The sequence below is a fragment of the Esox lucius genome, chromosome 24 (genome assembly GCF_011004845.1).
Source record: "Esox lucius isolate fEsoLuc1 chromosome 24, fEsoLuc1.pri, whole genome shotgun sequence".
Taxonomy (NCBI): domain Eukaryota; kingdom Metazoa; phylum Chordata; class Actinopteri; order Esociformes; family Esocidae; genus Esox; species Esox lucius.
Window position 1 is genome coordinate 7,989,508 of NC_047592.1, and position 14,852 is coordinate 8,004,359.

The following is a 14,852-nucleotide window of genomic DNA, read 5'->3' on the forward strand; positions in this document are numbered from 1 at the left end:
ATATCTAATTTGCGACACAATCATAATAATACCCAATACCACAGAGCAAAACCTGCCTCTCCCACCCCTCATAAGACCAGTAGTGTACCAGTTCAGCCAGCAGATGGTGCTATTTAGCCACCGACACGATGGCACTACGCCGGAGCTGCTGATAGGCCAACGGTGCCCCTGTCATGTCACATGACTAATGTTTACCGCCAAGCCCCTGACGGAACGGAATCCTTTGTCTGTGCAAACCTGGTTTTGTCTATGTGAAGCATTTGTGATGCAATCAACGTCTGACCGGGTACAGTGTCATGGGGGAGATAAGAGCTCTAAATGTAAAAAAAAAAAAAAATCTTCCTGGCAACAGAAGAAGATAACCTATAAGGTGTAAAACAGTAAAACAGATCTAATACAGGTACTGTCAATGGGGACAGAGGAAGAGAACAGAATATCTAGAATGACGCGCAACAAGGAAACCACTGTCCCTGCCGACAACGTCCCCATTCTCCCTTGTGAGAAAGGCAGGATAAAGAATAAGGGAGACAGAGGAAGAGAAGGAGAGAGAGAGAAGGCAAGTGTCTTTATATTACGGCATCACACACTGCTTTGGTTCAGCTCCCAGAGCATATGAGTACATTTACAACGGGTGTATTGACCTTTCACCCTTCCACGACGAATGGAAACATTCCGAAGCCAGAGATTCTCCAAAGCCTCCTGAACCATCAACGGATCAGAACAGGCCCCGCTGACAGTCGAACAGGCTGTGCAGTGATGCAAGAGATGTTTCTTATATAGTTCATCCAGAATCGGAGGGGATGGACATTAACAGCTGCAAGTGTGCTTGAGCATAGACAGAAAAGCGCGTGTGGAAGAAAGAGTGCGTGTGTGTGTGTGTGTGTGTGTGTGACTACACAGACCCACCTTGGTGGCCAGTGAGTGTGAAGCTCCAGCCTCCAGGAGGACCGAGGCCACGTCCACCTGTCCCTCCCGGGCGGAGATGTGGAGGGGGGTGTAGCCGTTGGTGGTGGAGGCGTCGGGGTGGGCCATGTGCTGTAGCAGCAGCTGGACGATCTCCGTCTTCCCCAGGCGGGACGCGATGTGGAGGGGGGTCTGGTACTCCTGGGGGGGGGGGGGGGGGGGGGTACAGTGACGGACACGGGTCACTGGGTGTCTAGTGAGGGTTACCATGGTGTCCGGGGGGTTTTCAGCAGAGTGCTCATCAAGTTGTCTGGGAACAAACTACGTGGGTAGTGTTGTGCTGCCCTCCTGGGGCAGGGGAGGTATTAAAGTAGCATAGAGGATATCATATTGTTTACGCCACGTACCGCTGGCTCCTTTAACATTTTCGCCGGATTGTAGTACCTTAGCCTGAAGGAAGACGTCAACACTATCGTGAAGCGCCTTGTATTAGGTGTGAATTGGGTGCTTGACTTGGGGGGTCTGGTACTCCTGGGGGGGGTACAGTGAGTATGTATGCTGCCCGGTGAATCTGGCTCACCCTGGCTCTGGCGTCCACCACGGCCCCGTTCCTCAGGAGACAACGAACCACCTCCACCTGGCCTGCCCGGGCAGCCATGTGAAGAGAAGTCTCACCGCGCTGCACACACACACACACACACACACACACACACACACACACACAGGCGCATGAGTAAGCAGAAACCCAAATATACCTTCATCACACACACACACACACTTTTCCCCAGATGTGCCTCCCGGGGCCTGTCATGACCCAATCCCTCACCACTCACAATGTTGCTGACGTCCGGAGAGGCTCCGTTCTGCAGCAGTAACAAGACGATGTTGAGGTGACCCATGAAGGCTGCTACGTGGATGGGGGTCAGACCCGACTGACGGGAGAGAAGGGAGGTGTCACCACAGTTCCAGGCATCGGGCGGAACAGGACATCCAGGTTACAGGGTAAAGGGCATTTGGGGGTTATTTAATACACTGTGTAACGGGTCTCTAATGCGTGTACATAGCCTAGCCCCCGGACCGCCTGCGACCTCTCACCTCTGTGATGGCCTGGATGGACGCGCCGTACTTGACCAGCAGCTCCATCACCTTCACCCTGTTCTTCTTGCAGGCGATGTGCAGCGGGGTGAAGCCGTTCTGACAGACACACACCCCAGACACATAATGAATGAAACACACCTACGGCACGGGGTGGCGTTGAGACGCAGGGGGGAGACATGTTGACAGGTCGACACACACACGGTTTATGAGAGGCCGCCTTCGTTTACGCCCACGACAGCATTTATTCAACAGGTTCCGTTTTGTCACTTTCAGATAGGCCGGCTTTAATTGCGCGGGAGGCGCGTGCGCACAGAAGGCCAGCGGGGGCCCGAAGCGTTGCCATTAGGCGTCATTGTGTTCACAAGTCACGGCCTCAGAGAGTGTATCGGGAGGGGGGAATTACCAGCGCTCTGGCGTTGGGGTTGGCCCGCTTGTCCAGCAGCAGCTTGGTGACGCGGTAGTGTCCGCAGTGGGCGGCGACGTGCAGCGCCGTCAGGTAGTCCAGCGTGACGTCGTCGACGGGCGCCTTGTGCTGCAGGAGGTGCTTGACGCACTCGACGTGGTCGCCCTGGGCCGACATGTGGAGCGGGGACAGGCCGTTCTACGGGGGGGGGGGGGGATGGGGACACGGAGAGAGCGGTGGCGGCGTCAGCCGGGAGAGGGGGTAGGTCGCTGGGGGGTGCGAACGTGATGTGCGCGCGGGTCGGCGCGCGTGTGTGTGTGTGTACCTTGGTTCTGGCTAACATGGGTGCTCCTCTCTCCAACAGCAGCTCCACTGCCGTGTCGTGTCCGCTCCTGGCCGCGCAGTGTAGTGGGGTGAGACCGTCCTGCCGAGAACACACACACCATCGTCATCATCCTCAGACACACACACACAAAGAGTGTAAAGGACTTTTCTGGTACAAAAAAAGATTCCCCAACATCGGACCCAACATCTGCCATGACCTTAACCTCGAGGCCTGAAAAAATAAAGCCTTTACCGTGATTCATGCTTTTATATATATCAGGACATTTTCCTGGACTTCGGTCCTTAAAGGGACAGGGACACAGGAACACTGTACTCATTGGTGGCAGCCCATTGGTAAGGACTAAGCCCAACCCACTGGAGCTCCAAGACACACAGACAGAGCAAGAACCATCCCCTGAATCCTTCATAAGGTCTGTTGTACTCAGACATGAGCGAGGGACAGCCCTGTTGTCCGTTAGGGGCTTTCTTTGGTCGTTGTTTTTGCAGTTGTTTATCCCACTATCCAATCTGCCAGCTGGTACAGATGTTTTCCTGATTAGATAGACTGCTTACTAGCATATTATCCCAGGGTTAAAATGGGGATAACTGATACCCACCGATACATCTGTGGCCAATGACCGAGCTTGGCTATGACCTAGCCTGAGGTCACTCTATTCCCTACATGTACACCCCTTTTGACCAGAACCCTAGGAATCCAACAGACACTGAGTAGTATATACAGAGCTGTTGGGTCCTCAATGTCAATATCATGATTTTATGTTAATAGTCACATAATCAAGTATTTATTTTTACAGTGACTCATTTTCAATGGTATGCTTCTTTCTTTAGCTTTAATCCCATCATCACCATTTACTCAGGACATTTGAAATTATACATGGATGTAAGATGCCAGAAATAGGATTGGCCTTCATTAGAACTGTCCTGTACCAATGGGAACGTCAACGGCCTCATCTGACGTTTATTAGTGATGTCAGTGTATGCTAGGGTCTTATTTAATAATCCAGCTATACAATATTTACATTATCTCTTGACATTATAATGATGACGTAATTTAATAACAAGCTAATGTCAATCACAATTTGAATGATGGCATCCTCTGGCAAAAAAGACGGCTTGTTTGTCAGGCCATCAGAGGGATGACCAGCGACGGAGTGATCTTAGAGGAGAGGGACAGTGGTTGCGTAAGATGGGATTTTTGCCCCAAGTTAATGCATTAAGCTGATTGAGCAGCAGAACAGCCAGGGACACAGCAGTATGTCAAAATGGAGGCCTGTTACACTCAACAAGCATTAGCAAAAATGTCGCCTCCACATCAACCAACACTGTAGCTCTCACTCGCCAAAACTGCCCACTGTAAATGACATACTCATTAATACTATGACACCCGCTAATACTACGACACCCGCTAATACTGCTACACCTGCTAATACTACGACACCCGCTAATACTGCTACACCTGCTAATACTACGACACCCGGTAATACTGCTACACCTGCTAATACTACGACACCCGGTAATACTGCTACACCCGCTAATACTACGACACACGCTAATACTGCTACACCCGCTAATACTACGACACACGCAAATACTGCTACACCTGTTAATACTACGACACCCGCTAATACTGCTACACTTGCTAATACTAGGACATCCGCTAATACTGCTACACCTGCTAATACTACAACACCCGCTAATACTGCTACACTTGCTAATACTACGACACCCGCTAATACTGCTACACCTGCTAATACTACGACACCCGCTAATACTGCTGCACCTGCTAATACTACGACACCCGCTAATACTGCTACACCTGCTAATACTACGACACCCTCTAATACTGGCGCACATGCTAATACTACTACATCCGCTAATCAAATGTATTCTGTATTCTGGCCGTGCCAGGTGAAGAATATAAGATCCATAACCTTTTGGGCCGTGTCAATGTTTTTGCATGTTCAGATGACAAGCAGGTCAATAAAAACACATGAGCTGTGTCTCTCAACAGTATGTTTAGAGTAATAAAGTACACAAACCTAACAAGCTATTACAACATTGCCTCGTCTGGAGACGGTCCGAGGCTGGGTCTCTCTGACCGCGGTCACTGGTCAACAATAATAGCCAACATCAGCAGTGAAACAGCACCACACCCCGGTGCCCTTCGAGGGTGTCAACAAGCCTGTGTGTGCGCGCATGTGTGTGTGTGCGCGGGCGTGCGGACTGACCCTAGTTTTAGCGTCAATCTGAGACCCCCTGTCCAGTAGGAGGCGCACCATGTTAGTGTTGCCACGCTTGGAGGCCACATGGAGGGGCGTGATCCCGTTCTGAAACACACAACAGAAGACATGTTACGCACAAAATAACACTACAGAAGACATGAAAAAAGTGTTTTATACACGTAGCGTGTGTGTGCTTTACAACGTTCCAGCCACGGGTAATGGGGTTCTTGCCACAAGGTGTCTACTGACTGACGTCATGATTTGGAGCCCGCCTCAACAGTGCCACTAGCCCGCATGTGGCCGGGAGTCCCACAGGGCTGTACACAATGGCAGAAGTAGGGAGAGGCATTGTCGACTTCCTTAACTCATCACAAACCCTTAGGCGTGTAGGTCGCCTGCGAGCTTAAGGTCGTTAGTAGAGGGCGCGTGAACTCAGAGGCGCTGAATCCACTGACTTCTGGCTGAGTAAGCAGCGTTAAAAGACACAGGATGGCTTGGTGCAATATGTCTTAAAGAATGCGCGACACGGCCATCAACTCTCCTGGGCCTGTAGGGAGTTAATGTGACGAGGCAAGGTCGTGGGTGCAAGTCAGTATTTATTTAGGATTGTGTTGCGTTATGTCGCCGTTCGGCCATGCTGATGTCCTGACAATGTGAAAGCTGATCCGCGTTTTACCCAGCCTGGCTCAAAGCACCCTGGGACAAACAGCTTGTGTGTGACAAAAGAAATGCCTTTCAATGCGTGGCGCAGTGGAAATGACTGCAGTTTGAGGGTAATGTAAATGACTGCAGTTTGAGGGTAATGTAAATGACTGCAGTTTGAGGGTAATGGAAATGACTGCAGTTTGAGGGTAATGGAAATGACTGCAGTTTGAGGGTAATGGAAATGACTGCAGTTTGAGGGTAATGGAAATGACTGCAGTTTGAGGGTAATGGAAATGACTGCAGTTTGAGGGTAATGGAAATGACTGCAGTTTGAGGGTAATGGAAATGACTGCAGTTTGAGGGTAATGGAAAAGACTGCAGTTTGAGGGTAATGGAAAAGACTGCAGTTTGAGGGTAATGGAAATGACTGCAGTTTGAGGGTAATGGAAATGACTGCTGTTCGAGAGTAACGGAAATGACTGCAATTTGAGGGTAATGGAAATGACTGCTGTTCGAGGGTAACGGAAATGACTGCTGTTTGAGGATAACGGAAATGACTGCTGTTCGAGGGTAACGGAAATTACTGCAGTTCGAGGGTAACGGAAATGACTGCTGTTTGAGGATAACGGAAATGACTGCTGTTCGAAGGTAACGGAAATTACTGCAGTTCGAGGGTGTCGCTGTCATAAACCCTGGAAGGGACTGACATTCTCTTATTTTCCTGACTCATGTTGGTCTGCGTTTGGTCTGCAGTAGATCATCAGTTCAGTGGCTGATGGGAACGATACGTTGACATGATGATTCAAGAGAAACGTTGCAGAGGCGAAAGGCACCATTGTCCAGGAGAGTAACTCAATAGCTGAGTGTGTGTGTGTGTGTGTGTGTGCATGCTCTAAAGTCTTCTGTGTTTTATGACTCTTGGAATCATTTCCGATCTCATTACCTTTTGAACTGTGCATTAGTTCCAGTGAAGAACTATGATTGGTCATGCTGCCTTAGACCTTTTGGCACAACTAAAACTACAGCCACAAATGAATTATGTCTGACTCAAGATCAGTGGGTAGTGGTCACGGTATAAACTACTCAACATTGAATTATGTCTGACTCCAGATCAGTAGGTAGTGGTCACGGTATAAACTACTCAACATTGAATTATGTCTGACTCCAGATCAGTAGGTAGTGGTCACGGTAACCTACTCACCCTGGCTGTGAAGTCAACGGCCGCCCCGCGGTTCAGTAGTAGTGTGGCCACGTTCACGTTGCCGTAGTGGGCCGCGATGTGCAGGGGAGTGAACCCGCTCTGTAAAACACAGGGGGGAACACCCAGAGGCAGGGACAGTCGGTTACACAAAAGCCTCGTTCATCACCCCAAAATCTGATCCCTGACCCTTGACCTCAACTACACCGGCATGCAGCAGTTGCATTAAGCATCACACGTTGACAAGGAAAAAAAAAACTGAAATGAAGAGTCAAATTATTGATGCGGCAAACTTAATAGGGTGTTCGTAAAGATTCAGTGATAGAAAATTACGACTGATTTAACACGGAAATACGCACGCAAATAAAGTGCTGTAGGCAAACATACAAACACACTCAGCAGGATCACAGCCATGCAACTGGTGATGTCACATTTAGAACACATCGCAAACTATATCCTCTACACATATGGTAATAATAAATCAAGAGATGAAGTGAAATAAAAGCAAACAGACACATAGCACATAGAGACCATAGATACAGTGCCTTCGGAAAGTATTCCGACACCTTCACTTCTGTGCGTAGACATCATTTATAATTGGCTACGTTTTGTTTTTGCCACGAATCTCCACACTGTGCCCAAAATGGCAAAACTGAAATATCTCCTGTACGTTAATATTCAAACACTTTATTCAGTACTTTGTAGAAGAGCCTTTGACAGCGACTACAGCTTTGAGTTCTTGGGTCTGCCTAACAGTTTTTCACACCTGAACCTGGACAGTTTAATCCATTCTTCCTTGCAGATCCTGTCAAGCCCTGTCAGGTTGGATTGGTCATGTCCGTGAGCTACAATGTTCAGGACTCCCCACAGGTGTTAAATGGGGTTCAAGCCCAGACCTTGGCTGAGCCATTCAAGGACATTCACAGACATCTCCAAAGACACTCCAGCCCTGGCTTGTGCACAGGAGGACACAGGATGCATCTGAGCACAATTTGTGTCATGGCTAAGGATCTGAATATTTACATGAGATATTTCAGTGTTTTTAATCAATTTAAAATTTTCAATAAACTGGCCAAAAACATTAAGATGTTTTTTTTGCATGGTTCAAATGGGTTAATGTGTATACATTGACGGCGACAAAAAAACAACAAATTACAAATGAAATCTATTTTTTGAAGGCACTGTAGACAGGACCGACAGAAAAAATACACCAAATCAAAAACAAGAAATGAAATGAGACAAAATGATACTTCATAGTATTTCTTTATAAACACCAAAGTGCACTAAGTCACCCTATGCCATGTTGTCATATAAGGAATCATAATAAATCAGAGAGAGAGAGAGATTGCATAGCAGTTGGAGTATTGTGAAATTCTTGCCTTACCTTTCCGTTCTGAAAGTCATGGTCCGATTTAATGTGAAAACATTATTTACAAAAGTGTGAAGAATTGTAGTGTCTGTGTGGTGATTCAAAATGACACAGATAAAGCTCAGAGCTGATGATGGTGCAAAATGAACACACACCAGCTTATCATGCGGCATGTTTTCTGCTCTTCAAGCTAACTATCTGCGAAGAACCTGGACTCCTGTTTGGTGTGCTATAATGTCATCAGATTGAGGTGGACTATATGAAAAAATGCTTGTACGCAAGAATAGCGGACATGTGGTCATGTGACAGTCACGTGGAAACGTATACCCCCTGGAAGTTAATTTCATTTGTTTACGTATTCGGACATTTTTATATTTTAGGTACATTCCTACCACATATAGGCTACATATTGATGAAGGTAAGCAAATGCAACAAACCACACAAACATGTTTGCTTTGAAAATATGTATGCCGTTGAAACGCAAATTAATGGTGAAATAGTAAGAACACCCCTACAGTGCCATCAAATAAAATGGCTAAAATGTGAATTTCCTATTGAAATGCTGAAGGGACATTTTGAAGGCTGCTGTGCATGCAAGAAAGCCCTGAAACATGAAGTTGAAGCAGTACTGTAGAGAAGAGGGGGCCAAAATTCCTCGCAATCGATATCAGAGACAAGTAATACAAGTATACAAGAAAATACAAGAAACAATTACATTAAGCTATTTCAGCCAAAGTGGGAAAGACCCGCTACTGAAACTAGGTGTGTACTTTTTCTTTCTCCCATATGAAATTTCTGTTTATAGTGAAGTTTTATCTTTCAGTATAATTTGTTAAATTAGGTTAACTTCATTTGTAAATAGTGTAACCATGTGTCCAAATATTTAAGAAAAAGATAACTTTCCAGGGGGTCTACTTATTTTTTTACACACGACTGTATATTACCAAATGATATACTGTAGAATTTGTGATATTACTAATTGTTTTCTCTAACCTCAAGTTCTTAATAGTTATTATCTAACATCAATATATTAATAACATTGTTTCTACTTTGTGAAATAATAGTCTATGAACAGTTAAAATGACTGGCATGCAACACAGAAATGATACTGCATATCTAAAGATAAACACACAATCATCCATCATGATGTCAAATCCTCTCTGTGTCAAATGTATTTGTGGTTATGAGATTCTCCTTAGAAATGTACTACATCAAGCTTTCTGAGTTTGTGATACAGTAGCGTCAACAACACTCCAGAAACTGAACCCATTAAGGAAAAGTGTCTTATAAGTATGTTAAATGTTAAATTCCTATGAAAGTAACACATTACAACTGACAGACCAACTGAAAGTTGAACTAATACACAACGTGATGTGAGCAACATCATCTACCTTAAGGGAGCAGGCCATTCAATAGACTGTGCATTGCCATGCATGCTTAACGTTACAGGACACATTTGAAAAGAAAGAAAAGTAAACCACAGGGTCTATATCATTAGAAAAGTCGCCGAAAAAACAGACAGAAAGACAGAACGACCGGCAGATATTTACTCCATGCAGTGCTACAGAAGTGAGGGAACCAAAGAGTGCGAAAGGACAGAGGACAATAGAGAAAGTACAGTGGTAATGGTGAGGTTCTCATATAGTGGTTATACCTCCGTAGTCCTATTGACCATCATCTGAAGCAGCGGAGATGAGGGAAGGAGAGAGCTTAGTTATTTAACGTACAGGCATACAGACGCTCAGACGCTCAGGGCATCGATGCAGCACAAGTAACACGGGACCAGGTTGGCTGGAGTGGTACCATTCTCTTGAAACAAACATCTTTGTTGCTGGACTGGGGTTTGTAGCATCTTTCATCAAAGACCTTTAGATGGTTTGAGGTAAGAGCAGCAAGGCTGTGGACATGGGATGTAAACTGTACTGTTTCCTTGTCCGGGCCCATGGAACACAAACAACAGACCTGTGCGGCAACCATTTTGTGCCACGAGAACAAACTCACTACAGTGTAGACTATTTACTCGTTTGTTACCATTCCAACAAAAAGCCTTTAAAAAGGTGATCTAATTCAGGTAACTGTCAGAAGACTGTGCATCAAAGGTTTTTGGTGAGAGTGCTCTGTGTGTGTGTGTGTGCTTGCATGCTGCAGTCTTCATCCAAGTTCTCCACTGGGTCTCCCCTGTGAGTCATGGTGAAGAGTGCTGTGAGAAAACAGCTGAGGCCCAAACAGCTTTTCATGCCTGCACTATGTTCCTCAGTAATAACACTGGCATTAGGCCAGACCCAAGGGTAGAGTTACAGTCAGTGAAAAACACCACCACTGGTGGGTCACGTGTATACAGAGCTGGACAGCCCACCTCCTGTCAGAAGACACTGCTAGTTGTCTGTCCTTCTATTTACAGTTATTATTATACTGTTATTAGGACCACATCAGAAATGTGTGTGTTTAATGTTTTGATCGGTTATCTTTCTGTGTTCTTGGTAGTTTCTAAACTGTTTTGGTGATTTCATTTCAGCTAATTGAATCAATAATGAATAAAAGGGCAGATTCAGTGCCTGGATAAGGCAGGAGAGTGGTTCACAAATAACTGATGAAACAGAACAGAAAACCGGTAGTGTTTCACCAAAAACCTACATGACAGAAGACTGGACAGCCTTGGGTTGGGATATTATTTTAAAGAAAGGAAACAAGCACTTCACTCTAGCCACAGCCCGTCCCCGATGCTTGCCCTTTGACCCCCCCCCCCCCCCCCACCAACCACCCCAACATGTTTTATATGTTATATCAGAGGTTCATGCATGTGGCCCTCAAACTGTGACGTTCTGCAATCCGACCTGTGGGCATAGGCACACTCCACACACTCCATGCAGCGGACAGTGCTACACACAACAACCGGGGACGGGAAGCATTTGATGCGGGTGGTGGGGTGGGGTGGGTGGGGGGGGGGGTTTGAGTGGATCAGATGAGACAGGCACAGAAAGAGAACCAGTTAGTGACAAGGCCAAGAAACGTGACAGAAATACAGGCATGGAGAGGCCAGTGTATAAAGAGACAGACATACCAGATAGACAACAGGCACCACAAACAGTCAGACACACATACCGGATAGACAACAGGCACCACAAACAGTCAGACAGACATACCGGATAGACAACAGGCACCACAAACAGTCAGACACACATACCCAATTGACAACAGACACCACAAACAGTCAGACAGACATACCAGATAGACAACAGACACCACAAACAGTCAGACAGACATACCGGATAGATAACAGACACCACAAACAGTCAGACAGACATACCGGATAGACAACAGGCACCACAAACAGTCAGACACACATACCCAATTGACAACAGACACCACAAACAGTCAGACAGACATACCAGATATACAACAGGCACCACAAACAGTCAGACAGACATACTGGATAGACAACAGACACCACAAACAGTCAGACAGACATACCGGATAGATAACAGACACCACAAACAGTCAGACAGACATACCGGATAGATAACAGACACCACAAACAGTCAGACAGACATACCGGATAGACAACAGACACCACAAACAGTCAGACAGACATACCGGATAGACAACAGACACCACAAACAGTCAGACAGACATACCGGATACACAACAGACACCACAAACAGTCAGACAGGGGGTAGTGTTGATGTTCACTCATCCACCTTCCACCATATCGTCATTTGAACTTGTCTAAACGTGTACCGTAAGTACAGCCCATTGTACTGTCTAACCAAACTGTGACAGTTAGGGTTGTGTTCCTGTGTTGCGTCATCTTGATATGGGGGCAGAGCCACAAGGCCCCCCCCCCCCACCCACGGCCGGCCGTACCTTGGACTGGACATCAGCGTTGTGGTCATTCTGGAGGAGCAGCGCGGCCGATTTGGTGTCGTCTTTGCGGGCGGCGATGTGCAGGGCAGGGAGACGCACCTTGCCCTTGGTGTCGTTCTCCAGCAGCACAGACACCACCTGGTTGTGGCCCTGCTGCAGAGCGATGGCCAGAGGGGTGAAGCCGTCCTGGGGGAGGGAGGGACAGGCGGGAGGGAGGGAGGGGAGGCTGAGATTAGTTATCCACAGACACACCATGGCGACGTAAATACTCGGAGCAAAGCAAACAGCTTGTTTCGAGGTGGTAGATGTTGGTAACATCTTTGCGCGTAGGCGTTGTCGACGCGCGGGCTTAGATACCTCCGTGGCTGTGCTCTGGTTCCCACCGCTCTCCAGCAGGTACCGGACCACATCGATATGGTTCTCCTGAGCGGCCATGTAAAGCGGAGTGAAGCCATTCTAGAGACACAACAGACATCAGACATTACATCCAGAAGCTGACCACCACCACGGAATAGACACCATTCTGCACAATATTATACAACATCATTGTGAAATACACCCGACCACAGGTACTATGACCATAGCCCACCTCCCACAGGTACTGTGTTCATAACCCACTGCCCAAAGGTACTATGTCATTGGCAGGTAATATGTCCACATCATTGTTGGTACCAGCAGTCTAATCAGGCCTGATAGGGATTGGAGACAAAAGCAAAATGGCTGACACATTACCAACACTTCTCCCACCTGAGACTGAGAGTTGATTTCTGCTCCACGCTTCACCAGTATCTTCACCACCTCGGCCTGTCCGGCCAGAGAGGCTATGTGGAGGGCAGTGTTGCCTTTCTGGTGGACAGAACACGCATAGTGTTTCTTACATTATCAGAGAGTATTATTAACAGCTGCTTTGGGAGGGAATCGAACCAGACGTTTATTGTTCACCTCAGACTCATAGAAGAAGGATCTTGTACTGGATTGATTCGCACATTAAAAGCTAAAGTAAACGCTAAGGAAAACTGTCCGTCAATTGAAAATTGTCACATCCGTAATTTGTGTAAGAAATTTCAACAAGAAACAGACCACGTTCACATCTGGGCAAAGTTACCTCAGTCTTCAAAAGTAACCAGCTACCCTTCCTCCCTACTACAATGGAGTGATCTGGACCTAGAGTCATGTGACAGCATCAGGCTGCAGTTCAGAGGGTGATGAGTTCTAGGGGTGTGGCTCTGCTGTAGTGTGGAAACGTAAAGGTTAAGAGTTGAGTTAATCTAGGTCAAGGGGGCGTGGCTAAGGGCCTGGCTGTGCTGTAGTGTGGTAACATAAAGGTTAAGAGTCGAGTTAATGTAGGTCAAGCATGTGACATGAGCAGGTTGAGAACTCCTAACAGACTGGTCTTGGTACTGTATTAAACACTACAACTCCTAACAGACTGGTCTTGGTACTGTATTAAAACCTACAACTCCTAACAGACTGGTCTTGGTACTGTATTAAAACCTACAACTCCTAACAGACTGGTCTTGGTACTGTATTAAAACCTACAACTCCTAACAGACTGGTCTTGGTACTGTATTAAAACCTACAACTCCTAACAGACTGGTCTTGGTACTGTATTAAAACCTACAACTCCTAACAGACTGGTCTTGGTACTTTATTAAACACTACAACTCCTAACAGACTGGTCTTGGTACTGTATTAAACACTACAACTCCTAACAGACTGGTCTTGGTACTGTATTAAACACTACAACTCCTAACAGACTGGTCTTGGTACTGTATTAAAACCTACAACTCCTAACAGACTGGTCTTGGTACTGTATTAAACACTACAACTCCTAACAGACTGGTCTTGGTACTGTATTAAAACCTACAACTCCTAACAGACTGGTCTTGGTACTGTATTAAAACCTACAACTCCTAACAGACTGGTCTTGGTACTGTATTAAACACTACAACTCCTAACAGACTGGTCTTGGTACTGTATTAAAACCTACAACTCCTAACAGACTGGTCTTGGTACTGTATTAAAACCTACAACTCCTAACAGACTGGTCTTGGTACTGTATTAAACACTACAACTCCTAACAGACTGGTCTTGGTACTGTATTAAAACCTACAACTCCTAACAGACTGGTCTTGGTACTGTATTAAAACCTACAACTCCTAACAGACTGGTCTTGGTACTGTATTAAACACTACAACTCCTAACAGACTGGTCTTGGTACTGTATTAAAACCTACAACTCCTAACAGACTGGTCTTGGTACTGTATTAAAAACTACAACTCCTAACAGACTGGTCTTGGTACTGTATTAAAACCTACAACTCCTAACAGACTGGTCTTGGTACTGTATTAAAACCTACAACTCCTAACAGACTGGTCTTGGTACTGTATTAAAACCTACAACTCCTAACAGACTGGTCTTGGTACTTTATTAAACACTACAACTCCTAACAGACTGGTCTTGGTACTGTATTAAACACTACAACTCCTAACAGACTGGTCTTGGTACTGTATTAAACCCTACAACTCCTAACAGACTGGTCTTGGTACTGTATTAAAACCTACAACTCCTAACAGACTGGTCTTGGTACTGTATTAAAACCTACAACTCCTAACAGACTGGTCTTGGTACTGTATTAAAACCTACAACTCCTAACAGACTGGTCTTGGTACTGTATTAAACACTACAACTCCTAACAGACTGGTCTTGGTACTGTATTAAAACCTACAACTCCTAACAGACTGGTCTTGGTACTGTATTAAAACCTACAACTCCTAACAGACTGGTCTTGGTACTGTATTAAAA

General features: G+C 46.1%; 1 protein-coding gene across 13 annotated transcripts in view; it reads right to left on the reverse strand.

Annotated features, from left to right (window-relative positions):
* The window catches only part of ank2b (ankyrin 2b, neuronal), an 85,908-nt gene that overhangs the window by 40,201 nt on the left and 30,855 nt on the right, over positions 1-14,852 (reverse strand). For 6 of the 13 annotated variants that reach the window (XM_029117373.2, XM_029117369.2, XM_029117368.2 and 3 more), the window contains exons 4-15: positions 12,795-12,893; positions 12,405-12,503; positions 12,048-12,233; positions 9,838-9,861; positions 6,818-6,916; positions 4,978-5,076; positions 2,730-2,828; positions 2,405-2,602; positions 1,999-2,097; positions 1,737-1,835; positions 1,484-1,582; positions 907-1,104 (exon numbers count right to left, since the gene is read on the reverse strand). In XM_029117373.2, the coding sequence (XP_028973206.2) occupies positions 907-1,104; positions 1,484-1,582; positions 1,737-1,835; positions 1,999-2,097; positions 2,405-2,602; positions 2,730-2,828; positions 4,978-5,076; positions 6,818-6,916; positions 9,838-9,861; positions 12,048-12,233; positions 12,405-12,503; positions 12,795-12,893 (1,398 nt within the window). Of the gene's footprint in view, positions 1-906; positions 1,105-1,483; positions 1,583-1,736; positions 1,836-1,998; positions 2,098-2,404; positions 2,603-2,729; positions 2,829-4,977; positions 5,077-6,817; positions 6,917-8,198; positions 8,208-9,837; positions 9,862-12,047; positions 12,234-12,404; positions 12,504-12,794; positions 12,894-14,852 lie in introns of all 13 variants that reach the window. The other 7 variants (XM_034290863.1, XM_034290867.1, XM_034290865.1 and 4 more) reach the window with 2 other exon arrangements.